This window comes from Ranitomeya variabilis, chromosome 1, assembly GCF_051348905.1.
Source record: "Ranitomeya variabilis isolate aRanVar5 chromosome 1, aRanVar5.hap1, whole genome shotgun sequence".
NCBI classification, from domain to species: domain Eukaryota; kingdom Metazoa; phylum Chordata; class Amphibia; order Anura; family Dendrobatidae; genus Ranitomeya; species Ranitomeya variabilis.
Window position 1 is genome coordinate 250,460,433 of NC_135232.1, and position 21,338 is coordinate 250,481,770.

The window sequence follows — 21,338 nt, forward strand, 5'->3', positions numbered from 1 at the left end:
ACACCCCTCTAGTCTGTCCTTAACTCTGCTGCCCGACTAATTAATCTCTCTCCTCGCTAACCTCCTGCTTCCCCTCTTTGCAAATTCCTTCACTGGCTCCCAATTTCCCAGCGTATCCAGTTTAAACTACTAACACTGACCTACAAAGCCATCCATAACCTTTCTCCTCCGTATATTTCCAAACTAGTCTCTCGATATCTTCCCTCACGTAATGTCCGGTCCTCCCAAGACCTTATCCTCTCCTCCACGCTTATTCGCTCCTCACTCAATCGCCTCCAAGACTTCTCCCGAATATCCTCCATCCTCTGGAATTCTGTGCCCCAACACATCCGGTTATCCACCACATTTGGATCCATCAAAAGAAACCTGAAAACCCACCTCCTCAAAGAAGCTTACAGCCTGTAATGACCACACGGCCACCTCAACACCATTGGAGCTACTGCAACCCCCGACCTACTGTCTCCTTCCCCATAATCCTGTAGAATGTAAACTTGCAAGGGCAGGGTCCTCGCCCCTCTGTATCAGTCTGTCATTGTTAGTTTCTTTACTGTAAGTGATATTTGTATTTTGATGTAACCCCCTTCACAAGTACAGCACCATGGAATTAATGGTGCTATATAAATAATAATAATGTGATACGCCTGGCATGCGATATGCTGGACACGTAATACGCCAGGCACATGATAAACTGTGAATGTGATACACTGGGAATGTGATACATCAGACATGTGTGATATGCCGGCATGTGATTCACCGGGCACTTGATAGGCCAGGGATGGGATACGCCAGGCACGATACGTGGGGTATGTGATACACCGGGCACGATATGCGGGGTATGAGATACGCCGGGCACATGATACGCGCGGGGTATGTGATACGTGGGGTATGTGATAGGCCGAGCATGTGATACACTGGGGTATGAGATATGCCGGGCACATGATACGCGCGGGGTATGTGATACGTGGGGTATGTGATAGGCCGAGTATGTGATACACTGGGGTATGAGATAGGCCGGGCACATGATACGCGCGGGGTATGTGATACGTGGGGTATGTGATAGGCCGAGCATGTGATACACTGGGGTATGAGATAGGCCGGGCACATGATACGCGCGGGGTATGTGATACATGGGGTATGTGATAGGTCATGTGCACGGCCTCTGGGAGAGACATCTGTGGTAACGGTGTAACAAGCCCAGACCACGTGGCTCCTGGGGCAAGGGACCACAGACCACTCGGGCACGTGCCATCATCACCCAGAAACCCGTATATTCATGGAAAAGATTTCACTGCTGTCACCAGGGACTTCCTGGGTTTTGGAGACGACTGATCAGAATTTGCTAAACTAATAGAAAATCCTCTGATTTGCCACACACAGTGTAATGGCCTGATCAGATACAACTAGCGCCATGACTGCCTGGGCCCCTTCATCGCCATGCTTTCTGTGCTGGCCCTGCGTTTAGCACCTTGCTCCCTATGATGAAGCGCTGGAGGCCATCCCCGCCCCCTCACCACACAGCAGACGCCGCTTAGTCAACATTCACCATCACCAGTGTCACCACACAAAACAACAAAGAGCGGATAGACACGCATGCTCAGTAGGAGGCAGTCGCTGGTGGAGTCAGTGCGCAGGCGCAGGCCCTTCAGCTGCCGGAGGACTGCGCTGTGCGATCTGCTGCGGCCCTTATTATTGTCAGTCCCTGCGGTGCAGCAGCAGCTCCTTCTCACAAGTCTCCGCTCCGGCCTGTGCACAAAGCCTCGTCTTCTATTGGCTCTGGTGGAGGATCCTGGTGGCATCAGCGCCCTATAGATCACCATGGCACTAGTGGTCGGGTGCCAGAGAGGGGGCCCTGACCTCCTCCTCTAGGGGATCTGTCACCCCTTCCATCCAGCTACAGCTTCCTCCTCTGCTACCCACTAACATGCAGCAGGGAGGACCGGAGTGCTGGGAGCAGCAGCCCATGCAAGTGGCCCCCCGGAGCCTGATCCTCGGCAGCAGGGAGGTGGACAGGAGAGCAGCGCTTCTTTTCCAGCTGGTCTTCAGCTCTTGATTTGCTCCCTCTTCCTTCTACCCATCAATCACAAATCCTTCTACACCTTATCGCACTGTTGTCGGCCGGATCCAGGGATTCACAATGGAGTCGGTCGGGAAGTTTGAGTTCAGTAGGAAAGATCTGATCGGCCATGGAGCATTTGCTGTTGTGTTCAAAGGCAGGCACAAAGAGGTAATGTACCCACATCCATGGAGGCTGGCACCATCCGACTGCTCTAGTGGCGCCTTTGTCTCTGGGGGACGCCGGCCGATCTGTCTCTGGGGGGACGCCGGCCGATCTCTCTCTGGGGGGACGCCGGCCGATCTCTCTCTGGGGGGACGCCGGCCGATCTCTCTCTGGGGGGACGCCGGCCGATCTCTCTCTGGGGGGACGCCGGCCGATCTCTCTCTGGGGGGGGGACGCCGGCCGATCTCTCTCTGGGGGGACGCCGGCCGATCTCTCTCTGGGGGGACGCCGGCCGATCTCTCTCTGGGGGGACGCCGGCCGATCTCTCTCTGGGGGGACGCCGGCCGATCTCTCTCTGGGGGGGACGCCGGCCGATCTCTCTCTGGGGGGACGCCGGCCGATCTGTCTCTGGGGGGACGCCGGCCGATCTGTCTCTGGGGGGACGCCGGCCGATCTCTCTCTGGGGGGACGCCGGCCGATCTCTCTCTGGGGGGACGCCGGCCGATCTCTCTCTGGGGGGACGCCGGCCGATCTCTGTGTACATGGACAGATAACAATATTTACATTTAGGATTGTTTCAGTGAGAATGGTAAACTTGTAATAATTTAAGGGGCTGCATCGTGAACCACTGGGCAAATTGTTTATGAGAAGTGACCTGGTGGCAGTGAGGCTGTGTGATGAGCTTGGTGTCATGGAGGCTCCTCACTTCTGTGTGATCAAGGTGATTTTGTTTTAGGAACAGCACAAACCTGTGTCAGAGTGATATAAACCTGTGTGATAGGGATCTGCTAGGGATATAAAAGTGTGATCGGGATCTGCTCCTAGTGCATGACCTGCGACCATGGGACCCAGCGCTGCAATTTAATAGGGACATTTGTATAATAAAACTGGCTAAGATTAGATCTATCCTTGGAAGCTCTGCATGGGGCAGAAATTAAATCCTTCCCACAGAATTTGGACCACCATCAATTCCCCACCATCTCACAAGAAGCATGAATTAATGAATAATTCTGGGCTGGGCAAGTCTGGGCAAGGACCAGTTCAGGAACAATGGTGCCCAAGTGTATACTGTACACTACACAGGATCAGTGCTTGGGGCACCCCAGTATACGCTACACAGGATCAGTGCTTGGGGCACCCCAGTATACACTACACAGGATCAGTGCTTGGGGCACCCCAGTATACACTACACAGGATCAGTGCTTGGGGCAACCCAGTATACACTACACAGGATCAGTGCTTGGGGCACCGCAGTATACACTACACAGGATCAGTGCTTGGGGCACCCCAGTATACACTACACAGGATCAGTGCTTGGGGCACCCCAGTATACGCTACACAGGATCAGTGCTTGGGGCACCCCAGTATACGCTACACAGGATCAGTGCTTGGGGCACCGCAGTATACACTACACAGGATCAGTGCTTGGGGCACCCCAGTATACACTACACAGGATCAGTGCTTGGGGCACCCCAGTATACACTACACAGGATCAGTGCTTGGGGCACCCCAGTATACACTACACAGGATCAGTGCTTGGGGCACCCCAGTATACACTACACAGGATCAGTGCTTGGGGCACCCCAGTATACACTACACAGGATCAGTGCTTGGGGCACCCCAGTATACACTACACAGGATCAGTGCTTGGGGCACCCCAGTATACGCTACACAGGATCAGTGCTTGGGGCACCCCAGTATACGCTACACAGGATCAGTGCTTGGGGCACCCCAGTATACGCTACACAGGATCAGTGCTTGGGGCACCCCAGTATACGCTACACAGGATCAGTGCTTGGGGCACCCCAGTATACGCTACACAGGATCTGTGCTTGGGGCACCCCAGTATACGCTACACAGGATCAGTGCTTGGGGCACCCCAGTATACGCTACACAGGATCAGTGCTTGGGGCACCGCAGTATACACTACACAGGATCAGTGCTTGGGGCACCCCAGTATACACTACACAGGATCAGTTCGGTGCTCACTATACAATGGTGCCCCCCCATATGTGATACAAGTAGCACTGCCAGTGTTGCCTGCAGCTTGGGAGCCCCTCTGCTGGGTCTCGTCCTGTCATGTAGTGCTGCCCCCCATGAGATACTGATGGTTCTTGTGTTACGCTTTCAGAAGCAGGACTTGGAGGTGGCTGTGAAATGCATCAACAAGAAGAACCTGGCCAAGTCCCAGACTCTACTAGGGAAGGAGATCAAGATCCTGAAGGTGAGCGCAGCGCTGTGCGGTCTCTGTGCGGTTTCTGTGCGGCTTGCTGTAACCATACTCTTCTCGTTGCAGGAGCTGAAACATGAAAACATTGTGGCCTTGTACGACTTCCAGGTAAGCGATGATACTGCTGCTAACCCTGCGTGCTGTGTGCACTGTCATACAACGGGACCGCGGCCTTGTGCGTCTCCAGCTGCATGCCCGTGCAGCGGCAGGTCCGCTGGGAGTATTCCCGGTGTGCAGCGCTATGTAACGTGACCGCCGTCATCTCCCGTACAGCCCTCCCTCCCGGCACAGCCTCGGCCGCCGCTCTGCCGGCTCCTGCTGCCCTGTCACGTGGCCGCCTCCTTGTTTGTTGACATTCCTGCGTACTGAATTCTCATTGGTCCGGCGATTATATACGTCACGGAATTCTAAGAAAATCTCGCCCAGCTGTCAGACTGAGCGGAGACTCTCGGGAGTTGTAGTTCGTAACAGCCTTTGTACGCTTTTTTTGCGTGACGCGGAGACTACAACCCCCAAGTAGCTGTGCGCGATGTAAACACATTTTCTTGATTTGGCATCCGTCCTAGTAGATTGTTTGAAGAGGGCTCAGTTTGTGTTGTGCGTCCCAGACTAGGGGCGGCAGGGAGGAGAAGTGCTCGGTCATTGTACCAGGAGGCCGCCATCATTGCTGGGACAATCGCTCTTAGAGTTTACTTATAGGCCTTTTACAGGACAGGAGGACTATGTGTGCCAGTGCCCCACTGACTGAGGCCATACACCTGTGTGACCTGAGCCTGTGCCGTCACCGTGTGCCTGTGTGATCTGAGCCTGTGCCGTCACCGCGTGCCTGTGTGATCTGAGCCTGTGCTGTCACCGTGTGCCTGTGTGATCTGAGCCTGTGCCGTCACCGTGTGCCTGTGTGATCTGAGCCTGTGCCGTCACCGCGTGCCTGTGTGATCTGAGCCTGTGCTGTCACCGTGTGCCTGTGTGATCTGAGCCTGTGCCGTCACCGCGTGCCTGTGTGATCTGAGCCTGTGCTGTCACCGTGTGCCTGTGTGATCTGAGCCTGTGCCGTCACCGTGTGCCTGTGTGATCTGAGCCTGTGCTGTCACCGTGTGCCTGTGTGATCTGAGCCTGTGCTGTCACCGTGTGCCTGTGTGATCTGAGCCTGTGCTGTCACCGTGTGCCTGTGTGACCTGAGCCTGTGCTGTCACTGTGTGATCTGAGCCTGTGCTGTCACCGCGTGCCTGTGTGATCTGAGCCTGTGCTGTCACCGCGTGCCTGTGTGATCTGAGCCTGTGCTGTCACCGTGTGCCTGTGTGATCTGAGCCTGTGCTGTCACCGCGTGCCTGTGTGATCTGAGCCTGTGCTGTCACCGCGTGCCTGTGTGATCTGAGCCTGTGCTGTCACCGCGTGCCTGTGTGATCTGAGCCTGTGCCGTCACCGTGTGCCTGTGTGATCTGAGCCTGTGCCGTCACCGTGTGCCTGTGTGATCTGAGCCTGTGCCGTCACCGTGTGCCTGTGTGATCTGAGCCTGTGCCGTCACCGTGTGCCTGTGTGACCTGAGCCTGTGCCGTCACCGTGTGCCTGTGTGATCTGAGCCTGTGCTGTCACCGTGTGCCTGTGTGATCTGAGCCTGTGCTGTCACCGCGTGCCTGTGTGATCTGAGCCTGTGCCGTCACCGCGTGCCTGTGTGATCTGAGCCTGTGCCGTCACCGCGTGCCTGTGTGATCTGAGCCTGTGCCGTCACCGCGTGCCTGTGTGATCTGAGCCTGTGCCGTCACCGTGTGCCTGTGTGATCTGAGCCTGTGCCGTCACCGTGTGCCTGTGTGACCTGAGCCTGTGCCGTCACCGTGTGCCTGTGTGATCTGAGCCTGTGCTGTCACCGTGTGCCTGTGTGATCTGAGCCTGTGCTGTCACCGCGTGCCTGTGTGATCTGAGCCTGTGCTGTCACCGCGTGCCTGTGTGATCTGAGCCTGTGCTGTCACCGCGTGCCTGTGTGATCTGAGCCTGTGCTGTCACCGCGTGCCTGTGTGATCTGAGCCTGTGCTGTCACCGCGTGCCTGTGTGATCTGAGCCTGTGCTGTCACCGCGTGCCTGTGTGATCTGAGCCTGTGCTGTCACCGCGTGCCTGTGTGATCTGAGCCTGTGCTGTCACCGCGTGCCTGTGTGATCTGAGCCTGTGCTGTCACCGCGTGCCTGTGTGATCTGAGCCTGTGCTGTCACCGCGTGCCTGTGTGATCTGAGCCTGTGCTGTCACCGCGTGCCTGTGTGATCTGAGCCTGTGCTGTCACCGCGTGCCTGTGTGACCTGAGCCTGTGCTGTCACCGCGTGCCTGTGTGATCTGAGCCTGTGCTGTCACCGCGTGCCTGTGTGATCTGAGCCTGTGCTGTCACCGCGTGCCTGTGTGATCTGAGCCTGTGCTGTCACCGCGTGCCTGTGTGATCTGAGCCTGTGCTGTCACCGCGTGCCTGTGTGACCTGAGCCTGTGCTGTCACCGCGTGCCTGTGTGATCCGAGCCTGTGCTGTCACCGCGTGCCTGTGTGATCCGAGCCTGTGCCGTCACCGCGTGCCTGTGTGATCCGAGCCTGTGCCGTCACCGCGTGCCTGTGTGATCCGAGCCTGTGCCGTCACCGCGTGCCTGTGTGATCCGAGCCTGTGCCGTCACCGCGTGCCTGTGTGATCCGAGCCTGTGCCGTCACCGCGTGCCTGTGTGATCCGAGCCTGTGCCGTCACCGCGTGCCTGTGTGATCCGAGCCTGTGCCGTCACCGCGTGCCTGTGTGATCCGAGCCTGTGCCGTCACCGCGTGCCTGTGTGATCCGAGCCTGTGCCGTCACCGCGTGCCTGTGTGATCCGAGCCTGTGCCGTCACCGCGTGCCTGTGTGATCCGAGCCTGTGCCGTCACCGCGTGCCTGTGTGATCCGAGCCTGTGCCGTCACCGCGTGCCTGTGTGATCCGAGCCTGTGCCGTCACCGCGTGCCTGTGTGATCCGAGCCTGTGCCGTCACCGCGTGCCTGTGTGATCCGAGCCTGTGCCGTCACCGCGTGCCTGTGTGATCCGAGCCTGTGCCGTCACCGCGTGCCTGTGTGATCCGAGCCTGTGCCGTCACCGCGTGCCTGTGTGATCCGAGCCTGTGCCGTCACCGCGTGCCTGTGTGATCCGAGCCTGTGCCGTCACCGCGTGCCTGTGTGATCCGAGCCTGTGCCGTCACCGCGTGCCTGTGTGATCCGAGCCTGTGCCGTCACCGCGTGCCTGTGTGATCCGAGCCTGTGCCGTCACCGCGTGCCTGTGTGATCCGAGCCTGTGCCGTCACCGCGTGCCTGTGTGATCCGAGCCTGTGCCGTCACCGCGTGCCTGTGTGATCCGAGCCTGTGCCGTCACCGCGTGCCTGTGTGATCCGAGCCTGTGCCGTCACCGCGTGCCTGTGTGATCCGAGCCTGTGCCGTCACCGCGTGCCTGTGTGATCCGAGCCTGTGCCGTCACCGCGTGCCTGTGTGATCCGAGCCTGTGCCGTCACCGCGTGCCTGTGTGATCCGAGCCTGTGCCGTCACCGCGTGCCTGTGTGATCCGAGCCTGTGCCGTCACCGCGTGCCTGTGTGATCCGAGCCTGTGCCGTCACCGCGTGCCTGTGTGATCCGAGCCTGTGCCGTCACCGCGTGCCTGTGTGATCCGAGCCTGTGCCGTCACCGCGTGCCTGTGTGATCCGAGCCTGTGCCGTCACCGCGTGCCTGTGTGATCCGAGCCTGTGCCGTCACCGCGTGCCTGTGTGATCCGAGCCTGTGCCGTCACCGTGTGCCTGTGTGATCCGAGCCTGTGCCGTCACCGTGTGCCTGTGTGATCCGAGCCTGTGCCGTCACCGTGTGCCTGTGTGATCCGAGCCTGTGCCGTCACCGTGTGCCTGTGTGATCCGAGCCTGTGCCGTCACCGTGTGCCTGTGTGATCCGAGCCTGTGCCGTCACCGTGTGCCTGTGTGATCCGAGCCTGTGCCGTCACCGTGTGCCTGTGTGATCCGAGCCTGTGCCGTCACCGTGTGCCTGTGTGATCCGAGCCTGTGCCGTCACCGTGTGCCTGTGTGATCCGAGCCTGTGCCGTCACCGTGTGCCTGTGTGATCCGAGCCTGTGCCGTCACCGTGTGCCTGTGTGATCCGAGCCTGTGCCGTCACCGTGTGCCTGTGTGATCCGAGCCTGTGCCGTCACCGTGTGCCTGTGTGATCCGAGCCTGTGCCGTCACCGTGTGCCTGTGTGATCCGAGCCTGTGCCGTCACCGTGTGCCTGTGTGATCCGAGCCTGTGCCGTCACCGTGTGCCCGTGTGATCCGAGCCTGTGCCGTCACCGTGTGCCCGTGTGATCCGAGCCTGTGCCGTCACCGTGTGCCCGTGTGATCCGAGCCTGTGCCGTCACCGTGTGCCCGTGTGATCCGAGCCTGTGCCGTCACCGTGTGCCCGTGTGATCCGAGCCTGTGCCGTCACCGTGTGCCCGTGTGATCCGAGCCTGTGCCGTCACCGTGTGCCCGTGTGATCCGAGCCTGTGCCGTCACCGTGTGCCCGTGTGATCCGAGCCTGTGCCGTCACCGTGTGCCCGTGTGATCCGAGCCTGTGCCGTCACCGTGTGCCCGTGTGATCCGAGCCTGTGCCGTCACCGTGTGCCCGTGTGATCCGAGCCTGTGCCGTCACCGTGTGCCCGTGTGATCCGAGCCTGTGCCGTCACCGTGTGCCCGTGTGATCCGAGCCTGTGCCGTCACCGTGTGCCCGTGTGATCCGAGCCTGTGCCGTCACCGTGTGCCCGTGTGATCCGAGCCTGTGCCGTCACCGTGTGCCCGTGTGACCCGAGCCTGTGCCGTCACCGTGTGCCCGTGTGACCCGAGCCTGTGCCGTCACCGTGTGCCTGTGTGATCCGAGCCTGTGCCGTCACCGTGTGCTCTCGGGATGCCTGTCATTAAAGGGACGTGCCATTACAGAGGCGTAATAGTCTGGGTGCGCAGATCCTTTAGGGGTGATGAGGGCAGAGGGTAAGGCCACGGTCACAGGTTCACTGTTCTTAGCTAGGACTGGTGACTCCAATTTGTGCTCCAGCCATCAGCCCCATGTCAGTAACCTCTATGCATACCCCCCCCCCCCCCCCCGCCCCCGGTGCCCCCACTGACTGCAGCAGCCCACAGGACGAGGGCCGTCAGCTGACTACAGGCGGCCTATAGCCAATGGGGGATGGGTACGCTGAATTCCGAATGTCTCCTGATCCCTACCTAGAAGTCATGGCGGACGCCCGGCGATCCTCTGTAGTGACGTAATATTGTCTCAGCAGTGGGGAGTTGTGCTGTAAGCAGATGCCTTATATCAGGACCCTCGTGTGCTGGCACCAGGGAAGCAGCCGGGGATTTCCTGCTTCCAGTAATAGACCGGTGGTTGGGCTTGGCTCATGACACAGTTTCCTGATGGGTACACTTGGGTTTAGAGGTGGCCGGTCACCAAACAATTCACCAGCGCTGCACAGCTGAGATCCCTTCAAGGAATTGTCCACCTTGGAATAACTCCAATGTAAGGTCCTGTTGTGGGGGTGAATGATCTCTGGGAAACCTGAGGGTGCAGCTAGCCTTATGTGACAGGACGAAGGTGAGCTGTGTCTGGTAGATCTTGGTGACTATCCGTGCCCCTCCTCCATGTTTATCGTCTTCTTCCCCAGACGCAGATATCCTATCTCAGCACGCGGTCCATCCACATACAAGTCTAAAGCAATATAACAATTAAAACCGACCTATATTTGACCACAGGGTGTCCTATCTCCGCTGACCTTTGCTTCTGGTCGTTGCGTTGTCTGATCCTTTGTTTCTCCACATGCCATCTCATACGTTTCATTCAGACGCCTATTCCTTTATGTACTTTGGACTTTTTTTTAATGCTAAGTAATATATCTAAGGCAGATCTAGATTATAAGTAGTAAATATTAGTGCGGTGAGCTCCGGCAGAGAAACTCCATGTCCCCTGAGGCCTCCTTCATCTCCATGTCTGCACCATGGAAAAACAAAGCGATCCTTGTTCCAGTGATCCTGGCTACTGCCGGCCTCCTGCATCTCCTGGCTGGTGGCACATATAAGTGTCAGCCGAGCCGGCCAGCCACAGCGGGAATCACACAGCCATCTGATGTGGTTGGGGGTCCCAGCCAGCCACAGCGGGAATCACACAGCCATCTGATGTGGTTGGGGGTCCCAGCCAGCCACAGCGGGAATCACACAGCCATCTGATGTGTTTGGGGGTCCCAGCCAGCTACAGCTGGAATCACACAGCCATCTGATGTGTTTGGGGGTCCCAGCCAGCCACAGCAGGAATCACACAGCCATCTGATGTGTTTGGGGGTCCCAGCCAGCCACAGCGGGAATCACACAGCCATCTGATGTGGTTGGGGGTCCCAGCCAGCCACAGCAGGAATCCCACAGCCATCTGATGTGTTTGGGGGTCCCAGCCAGCCACAGCGGGAATCACACAGCCATCTGATGTGGTTGGGGGTCCCAGCCAGCCACAGCTGGAATCACACAGCCATCTGATGTGTTTGGGGGTCCCAGCCAGCCACAGCGGGAATCACACAGCCATCTGATGTGGTTGGGGGTCCCAGCCAGCCACAGCAGGAATCCCACAGCCATCTGATGTGTTTGGGGGTCCCAGCCAGCCACAGCGGGAATCACACAGCCATCTGATGTGTTTGGGGGTCCCAGCCAGCCACAGGGGGAATCACACAGCCATCTGATGTGTTTGGGGGTCCCAGCCAGCTACAGCTGGAATCACACAGCCATCTGATGTGTTTGGGGGTCCCAGCCAGCCACAGCAGGAATCACACAGCCATCTGATGTGTTTGGGGGTCCCAGCCAGCCACAGCAGGAATCACACAGCCATCTGATGTGTTTGGGGGTCCCAGCCAGCCACAGCGGGAATCACACAGCCATCTGATGTGGTTGGGGGTCCCAGCCAGCCACAGCGGGAATCACACAGCCATCTGATGTGGTTGGGGGTCCCAGCCAGCCACAGCGGGAATCACACAGCCATCTGATGTGTTTGGGGGTCCCAGCCAGCCACAGGGGGAATCACACAGCCATCTGATGTGTTTGGGGGTCCCAGCCAGCTACAGCTGGAATCACACAGCCATCTGATGTGTTTGGGGGTCCCAGCCAGCCACAGCAGGAATCACACAGCCATCTGATGTGTTTGGGGGTCCCAGCCAGCCACAGCAGGAATCACACAGCCATCTGATGTGTTTGGGGGTCCCGGCCAGCCACAACGGGAATCACACAGCCATCTGATGTGTTTGGGGGTCCTGGCCAGCCACAGCGGGAATCACACAGCCATCTGATGTGTTTGGGGGTCCCAGCCAGCCACAGCAGGATTCACACAGCCATCTGATGTCTTTGGGGGTCCCGGCCAGCCATAGCGGGAATCACACAGCCATCTGATGTGTTTGGGGGTCCCAGCCAGCCACAGCAGGAATCACACAGCCATCTGATGTCTTTGGGGGTCCCGGCCAGCCACAGCAGGAATCACACAGCCATCTGATGTGTTTGGGGGTCCCAGCCAGCCACAGCGGGAATCACACAGCCATCTGATGTGTTTGGGGGTCCTGGCCAGCCACAGCAGGAATCACACAGCCATCTGATGTGTTTGGGGGTCCCAGCCAGCCACAGCAGGAATCACACAGCCATCTGATGTGTTTGGGGGTCCCGGCCAGCCACAACGGGAATCACACAGCCATCTGATGTGTTTGGGGGTCCTGGCCAGCCACAGCGGGAATCACACAGCCATCTGATGTGTTTGGGGGTCCCAGCCAGCCACAGCGGGAATCACACAGCCATCTGATCTATTTGGGGGTCCCAGCCAGCCACAGCAGGAATCACAAAGCCATCTGATGTGTTTGGGGGTCCCGATTCTCCTCCCAGGACAGTAGAATTACATCTCAGCATGTCAGATGTTTGTTCTTGGGGGATATAACTTGTTGCCACAGCTGTTTGGGAGTTACTCATTTCCGTCTCCTCATGGAGAACACAGGCACAATGCACGTGTATGGGGCACTCATAAAAAAATAGATCAATGGCCACATTTGTCTGTGCTAAAAACTAAGGAAATGTGAAATATGTGAAATGTGAATAGCATACTGGCTTATGAACTATATGAACAAACACATGAGATTTTTAGCACAAGATTTGCAAACGTTGTGAGCCCATTCACCAAAACGTCAAGGTAATCTCAGATCGAATGGGTAACTACACTGACTGCCTGGTGTGAACACTTATCTATGGTATCTGAGCTGACTGCCTAATGTGAACACTTACCTATGGCTAATAACAGGATAAAGCCTACTTATATAGGAGGCTCAGAACCACTGTGTTGAGATGTAATTAAAACCTGGAGAAGGGCGAGACGTTCAAGTCAGAAAATAGTATATAGTAAATAGATCAACTGACCGAACAATATATATATATAAATATAAATAATTTGTAGCCAAAAAAAGTCAAATACAAAAATAGATCAATGGCCACATTTGTCTGTGCTAAAAACTAAGGAAATGTGAAATATGTGAAATGTGAATAGCATACTGGCTTATGAACTATATGAACAAACACATGAGATTTTTAGCACAAGATTTGCAAACGTTGTGAGCCCATTCACCAAAACGTCAAGGTAATCTCAGATCGAATGGGTAACTACACTGACTGCCTGGTGTGAACACTGGTGTGAACGTCTCGCCCTTCTCCAGGTTTTAATTACATCTCAACACAGTGGTTCTGAGCGTCCTATATAAGTAGGCTTTATCCTGTTATTAGCCATAGGTAAGTGTTCACATTAGGCAGTCAGCTCAGATACCATAGATAAGTGTTCACACCAGGCAGTCAGTGTAGTTACCCATTCGATCTGAGATTACCTTGACGTTTTGGTGAATGGGCTCACAACGTTTGCAAATCTTGTGCTAAAAATCTCATGTGTTTGTTCATATAGTTCATAAGCCAGTATGCTATTCACATTTCACATATTTCACATTTCCTTAGTTTTTAGCACAGACAAATGTGGCCATTGATCTATTTTTGTATTTGACTTTTTTTGGCTACAAATTATTTATATTTATATATATATATTGTTCGGTCAGTTGATCTATTTACTGGGGCACTCATAAGATATATCTGTCGGATAAACCTTAGTTCTTCTGACAGCTATCTAAGGTGTTGACATTTCTATATAATGTGAATTACCTGCCGGTATCACGTGGCCCACATACACATTAGACTAAAGTTGTCTGAACCCACCAATTATAGCATGGTCATCTAATGTATATGGGGCTGCCTGACTTCTGTTAGAATCGGGCATGTTGAATTACATCCACCGATCCTTTTGTTTCCCTGGGAGAGATGTCTGGCAGCAGCTTACTACACTCTTCCCATTGAAAATACATATTAATGCTTGTATGAATGTATGTGTATGAGGGATTAGGTAGGTACACAGGCTGTATGTATGGGGAGTATGTAGGTACACAGGCTGTATGTATGGGGGGGATAGGTAGGTACACAGGCTGTATGTATGGGGGAGTAGGTAGGTACACAGGCTGTATGTATGGGGGAGTAGGTAGGTATACGGGCTGTATGTATGGCGGAGTAGGTAGGTACACAGGCTGTATGTATGGGGGAGTAGGTAGGTATACGGGCTGTATGTATGGGGAGTATGTAGGTACACAGGCTGTATGTATGGGGGGGATAGGTAGGTACACAGGCTGTATGTATGGGGGGATAGGTAGGTACACAGGCTGTATGTATGGGAGGGATAGGTAGGTACACAGGCTGTATGTATGGGGGGATAGGTAGGTACACAGGCTGTATGTATGGGAGGGATAGGTAGGTACACAGGCTGTATGTATGGGGGGATAGGTAGGTACACAGGCTGTATGTATGGGGGGATAGGTAGGTACACAGGCTGTATGTATGGGGGGATAGGTAGGTACACAGGCTGTATGTATGGGAGGGATAGGTAGGTACACAGGCTGTATGTATGGGGGAGTAGGTAGGCACACAGGCTGTATGTATGGGAGGGATAGGTAGGTACACAGGCTGTATGTATGGGGGAGTAGGTAGGCACACAGGCTGTATGTATGGCGGAGTAGGTAGGTATACAGGCTGTATGTATGGGGGAGTAGGTAGGTATACAGGCTGTATGTATGGGGGAGTAGGTAGGTATACAGGCTGTATGTATCAGCTACTATCTAATCTGTATTTGTCCAATGTATGCAGAGAATATTGTATTGTTAGGGGAATAGAGCTGTGTTATTCTTGGCATTAGGGCTCATTAGTAACAAAGGAAGTGATGTTAGACCTCAGCTATGGTAGAATGGCAATCACCTTGGCACTTGTTTCATGCATAATGTGCCCTGGACCTGCTTTGTTATGTAATAAATGCCAAATGTTACATCAGGCCTTCAGTGACATGAGGACGGGCATGTGAATAACGTCATTAGTCATCTCAGGGTGTTCTTGCTTTCTTTAGAGTTTTTAGAGTGAATCACTAATAATTGCCGGGAACACTTTGCCGGGCAGTGAGCACGTTTAGCAGGAGCCGACGTAATTGTATATTTACCTCCAGGAGATTGTGTGAATGCCATGCACCATCATGACAGCAAACGTCTGCTTTCTCAGCTTTACTCCGACTGCAGCATTTGAACATTGTCTTACATTCGTAGAAGAGCATTGAAGACGTCATGTTTCTAGCTCTGGCCTGTCACCCAGTAGTCAGCCAGTTATATCTCAGCTACCAGTCATATATTTGTTAAGGACCCTTGTATGTTGGCATTTTCGTAGCAAAATGAGGTTATTTATCATCGAAGACACTATATGAAAGAGAGAAATCCTGTAAATCATGGTAAAATAAGCTAAACCTTGGGATGGAATAATTAATAAAATCAAACCAACAGAAACCACATGGGCCCTACACCATCTGTGTGTAGGTGTAAACAGTTGATTATCCTTACCCATGTATCTTAATGGAAAATAATAGCGTATACTCCGGATAACTTAGTTTAACAAAGAAAGGAGTTTTTACACGATTAAGTATATAAAGAGAAAAAGCAAAATAGCCACTTGAATAAATATAAAAATATAAATTTTATTATGAAAAACGTGACATATTTGAGTACATAGATAAAAGGAAAGACCCTAGTAAAAAACATCCAGGTCACAGGCAGACGAAAAAAAGTTGAAAAAACATCAGGGCATTCTCATAAGTCAGCATAAGTATCAGCACAGAAAAACATGGTATAAATCTATTGTGCAGGTTAAAAGTCCATGTGGACATGCCTCTACCATGCTTAAAGTCAGTTACTGCCTACTTAGTGCGAGATTGCTTACCCATGATGAGATAGTAGATCTGCCTGGGGCTCAGAGTACCCCCTGACGCGCGTTTCGCGTTTCTTTTTCAAAGAGGGAATAAAGGGGCTTAGCAGAGCGTGGTGCTTTTATAATGAAGTTAATAGACCCGCTTTACACGTGCACGATCACACTGTAACTAAGGTAGCAGGAAATGGTCACTACCCAGCTATTCCTACCCTTTCGGGCCTGCGCAGATTACAGACGCTCTTCCATATCACAGTGCGCAGGCGCGCCGTGATCTAATTGCGGGGAAATCCCAGCTCCCCGGCGTTCATCGGGAGCGCACGTCAGAGGGAAATCCCCCATTGACGTCACAGACATGCGCTCTCGAGTTCCTGAAGCCGGAGATACATGGGCCTCCCAGCAGTCACGGAGCGCATGCGCCGGCTGACAGCGGGATCCACAATTGAGGACCGAATGCCGCACAGTAAAAAGAAAGGTGATATATATAGTGTACCACGCTAATGAAACCTACGATTTCATGGCCCAAAAAGATCAGAAATGGTACATATATAACCGCGCAACCGCGACGCTTTGTATTAGAATAAAAACATATGGAGTGGGAGCAAGAGTCTCAGGATACAAACACAGGTCATTACTAATTTAAAATAAATGGTGCCTATAGATGTGAAACCCAACATGATATATTATATGATACACTAATTTAAAATTAATATAATCATAATAACAGTGCAAATAAATATAAAACCATACATAATATATTGTATAATATTTACAACCTATAAATAAAGTGATATATTATGGACAAATTCATAAAAGGAACATAATAATAATAACAATAAATAATAACAGTGCCAATGATGTGAAACCATACATGAAATATTTACAACCTATAAGAAAAGTGATATATTATGAACAAATTCATAACAGAACATAAGTGATGAATTATGGAGGGATTATATGCCACTTTTCAATCATCCCTCAATTTTTCACAGTGAGCAAACTTCAAATGATCATTCTTGATATAGTGAGCCGTCATCCTGATCCACGCTCCCACATTCCCCATAAACTGCCAGGTCATAAACCTCATAGGCACCAAGCTCAGGAAAGCCATTAAATCTAGGGATGTAGAAAATAACAAACATAAATGAACAGAAAAAAACAACAAAACAATATTAAAATGTAATTACAGATTAAGCCAACTCTGCAGCAAGAGAGGACATGGGGAACAAAGCTCCTTATAAGAAGGGAACAAAACTAATCGTTTCATTTAGTCCCACGGGAGACATGGAGTCCAAGATCACAATCCACTTACATTCAACCTGCGCAAGTGTCCTTTTTATATTGCCTCCCCTATTACCACTGTGAACTTGATCGATCCCAATGACCCTAAGGCCAGTAGGATCGCATGCATGAAACTTATAGAAGTGTTTGGGGATGGTTTTAAGGGCACTAGCGTCCTCAGCCTTGCGTGCATTTATTATGTCCCTTACGTGCTCTCTCACACGTACACGCAACTGACGTGACGTGAGTCCCACATAAATTTTGGAGCAAGGACATGTGGCCAGATATACAACACAAGTGCTGGTACAGCGGATATGATGCCGAATCTGAAATTTCCTGCTTCCACACGACGACGCGAAGTGAGTGCCCCTAATAAGGTTCTTTTCCCTACAGGCCAAGCAATCGCCGCATGGGTAACACCCCCATACTGGACCTCTGTTTGTTGGATTAAGGGGATTACTAATTTTTGCCACATAATGGCTTTTGACCAATAGATCTTTTATGCTTTTTCCCCGTTTGGCCGTAAAACTGGGTCTCTGGGGGATACTAGAGGCAAGGACGGGGTCGGTGAGAAGAATTGGCCAATGCTTGTTTACAATATCTTGCATACGTCTCCATTGGCAATTATAAGTAGAAATGAATCTAACGTTGTTTTCAGACTCATTTCTCCTTTCTTTTTTTTTTTTTTTTTGCCAAATGTTACATCAGGCCTTCAGTGACATGAGGACGGGCATGTGAATAACGTCATTAGTCATCTCAGGGTGTTCTTGCTTTCTTTAGAGTTTTTAGAGTGAATCACTAATAATTGCCGGGAACACTTTGCCGGGCAGTGAGCACGTTTAGCAGGAGCCGACGTAATTGTATATTTACCTCCAGGAGATTGTGCGAATGCCATGCACCATCATGACAGCAAACGTCTGCTTTCTCAGCTTTACTCCGACTGCAGCATTTGAACATTCTTACATTCGTAGAAGAGCATTGAAGACGTCATGTTTCTAGCTCTGGCCTGTCACCCAGTAGTCAGCCAGTTATATCTCAGCTACCAGTCATATACAGGTCCTTCTCAAAAAATTAGCATATAGTGTTAAATTTCATTATTTACCATAATGTAATGATTACAATTAAACTTTCATATATTATAGATTCATTATCCACCAACTGAAATTTGTCAGGTCTTTTATTGTTTTAATACTGATGATTTTGGCATACAACTCCTGATAACCCAAAAAACCTGTCTCAATAAATTAGCATATTTCACCCGACCAATCAAATAAAAGTGTTTTTTAATACCAAACAAAAAAACCATCAAATAATAATGTTCAGTTATGCACTCAATACTTGGTCGGGAATCCTTTGGCAGAAATGACTGCTTCAATGCGGCGTGGCATGGAGGCAATCAGCCTGTGACACTGCTGAGATGTTATGGAGGCCCAGGATGCTTCAATAGCGGCCTTAAGCTCATCCAGAGTGTTGGGTCTTGCGTCTCTCAACTTTCTCTTCACAATATCCCACAGATTCTCTATGGGGTTCAGGTCAGGAGAGTTGGCAGGCCAATTGAGCACAGTAATACCATGGTCAGTAAACCATTTACCAGTGGTTTTGGCACTGTGAGCAGGTGCCAGGTCGTGCTGAAAAATGAAATCTTCATCTCCATAAAGCATTTCAGCCGATGGAAGCATGAAGTGCTCCAAAATCTCCTGATAGCTAGCTGCATTGACCCTGCCCTTGATGAAACACAGTGGACCAACACCAGCAGCTGACATGGCACCCCACACCATCACTGACTGTGGGTACTTGACACTGGACTTCAGGCATTTTGGCATTTCCTTCTCCCCAGTCTTCCTCCAGACTCTGGCACCTTGATTTCCGAATGACATGCAAAATTTGCTTTCATCAGAAAAAAGTACTTGGGACCACTTAGCAACAGTCCAGTGCTGCTTCTCTGTAGCCCAGGTCAGGCGCTTCTGCCGCTGTTTATGGTTCAAAAGTGGCTTTACCTGGGGAATGCGGCACCTGTAGCCCATTTCCTGCACACGCCAGACTCAGTCCACTGCTTCCTCAGGTTCCCCAAGGTCTGGAATCGGTCCTTCTCCACAATCTTCCTCAGGGTCCGGTCACCTCTTCTCGTTGTACAGCGTTTTCTGCCACATTGTTTCCTTCCAACAGACTTACCATTGAGGTGCCTTGATACAGCACTCTGGGAACAGCCTATTTGTTGAGAAATTTCTTTCTGGGTCTTACCCTCTTGCTTGAGGGTGTCAATGATGGCCTTCTTGACATCTGTCAGGTCGCTAGTCTTACCCATGATGGGGGTTTTGAGTAATGAACCAGGCAGGGAGTTTTTAAAAGCCTCGGGTATCTTTTGCATGTGTTTAGAGTTAATTAGTTGATTCAGAAGATTAGGGTAATAGGTCATTTAGAGAACCTTTTCTTGATATGCTAATTTATTGAGACAGGTTTTTTGGGTTATCAGGAGTTGTATGCCAAAATCATCAGTATTAAAACAATAAAAGACCTGACAAATTTCAGTTGGTGGATAATGAATCTATAATATATGAAAGTTTAATTGTAATCATTACATTATGGTAAATAATGAAATTTAACACTATATGCTAATTTTTTGAGAAGGACCTGTATTTGTTAAGGACCCTTGTATGTTGGCATTTTCGTAGCAAAATGAGGTTATTTATCATCGAAGACACTATATGAAAGAGAGAAATCCTGTAAATCATGGTAAAATAAGCTAAACCTTGGGATGGAATAAATTGTCTGCTGATATTCTGCAGCAACTTGATGTTGATGTGTATTGGGCGCCATACGGATGATATTAGGGAAGATAAAACTGGGTCATTTCGAATTCCCTGATTCTTTTGTTCTTTGGGCTATAAGCTGCCACCAGAACTCTCTGGCAGCTGCGTTCTTCTTTCTTCCCTTTGAAAACACGTGACCGATTGACCGAGTCGAACGTTCATGTGTACTGGAAATTGGGAGAGATAGGTGTTGGGCTGAACAAGTGTTTGGCTAGCTTGGGACTAATGATAAAAAGTCCAAAAAATCCCTGCCCGTATGGACCTTATTACTTGCTTGGTGAATCTTTAAGTAACAAAGATTGACAAAATGCACATTGAATATTAGTTTACTTAAGACGTATGTTATAACTTTATCCACGGGCCCTCAGTGTTAACCCATTATCTACCAATGTCCTTTTTTTGGGAAGCCTAATCTTTAGCTTCTAGCAACTAAGATTTTATAATTAGGTCCAATTTTTTGTGTTGTGTTTGTAAAATGAATGTTTTCAAAATAGGAAATCATGTCATTGTCATTTTTAATTGAATATTGGGACGCCCTTTTCTGAAAAATCCGCAAGTAATGGGTTAAGCAACGTAAGCTATAGACTTCAATCATGCTATTAATGTGTGGTTGTTTAAGTCGAAAAAGGTCTGAAAAACATTACACCTAAAGTAATTCCATGTGTATAATAAGCCCCTCGCCAGCTGAATCAGGAGCCACGCTTTCCAGTCTTGTAAATATAGCGAGATCTCTTTCCTAATGGCTTGTCCCCATGCACGGTACATCTGCTGGTTGTCCTTTCTAAGAAACACATGGCCGGCGACAAGCACCAGAAAGCTGTTACTTTTTATAGCGTAATAGGTCATTTTCCCCGAGTGGTGCTAGGGTCAGACGTCCATTACCTTGGGATATTTCTGTTAGATACACAGGACTAGGTGGGGTCTCTCATTTTATAAAGAGACGTGATTGATGTTTGTTAGCGGCACATTATTAGCAAATGCTTAAGTATGTGGAAAACCAACCAAACACGTCTGTTGGGTTTAGTTTCTATCTCCGATCATCGGGAAGGTTCCTTTTTGTACCTACAGTAGAATCTGTGTTTCCTTTAAATAATGAATTAGAGAATTGGAGAAATAAAATAGTGACACGGACATTATCACCATCACCAAGATGTTATTAGCTTGGCTCTAGTAAGGATAGTGGTCCTGAAATGGTTAATGATCTAACTAGGGAGTCTATAGAAAACAATGCCATTGCGTATGACGAGCCGGACTATTGTCTCGTTCCCGTGCCACCTGTCAGGTTAACGTTGGGTTGTTGACAACAGGTTGAATTATAGGGTGTTATTCTGGCACGTTACTGTCTATTTTATTTTACCTAATGACTCATGTCCATGTCACCACTTTGCTATGAAATGTAGGATTCCTCAGCCATCATTCATCTTATCACATCCCGCAAAGCCAACATTAATTCTGTGCTCATGGGGCAA

The 21,338-nt window shown here is 51.1% G+C and overlaps 1 protein-coding gene across 1 annotated transcript in view; it reads left to right on the forward strand.

The window, feature by feature from the left end:
• Positions 1 to 1,606: 1,606 nt before the first annotated feature.
• ULK1 (unc-51 like autophagy activating kinase 1) overlaps positions 1,607 to 21,338 on the forward strand; it is a 105,205-nt gene continuing 85,473 nt past the window's right edge. The window contains exons 1-3 of the mRNA XM_077293322.1: positions 1,607 to 2,224; positions 4,350 to 4,442; positions 4,515 to 4,556. Coding sequence (XP_077149437.1) covers positions 2,135 to 2,224; positions 4,350 to 4,442; positions 4,515 to 4,556 — 225 coding nt within the window. The 5' untranslated portion in view covers positions 1,607 to 2,134. The remainder of the gene's footprint in view (positions 2,225 to 4,349; positions 4,443 to 4,514; positions 4,557 to 21,338) is intronic.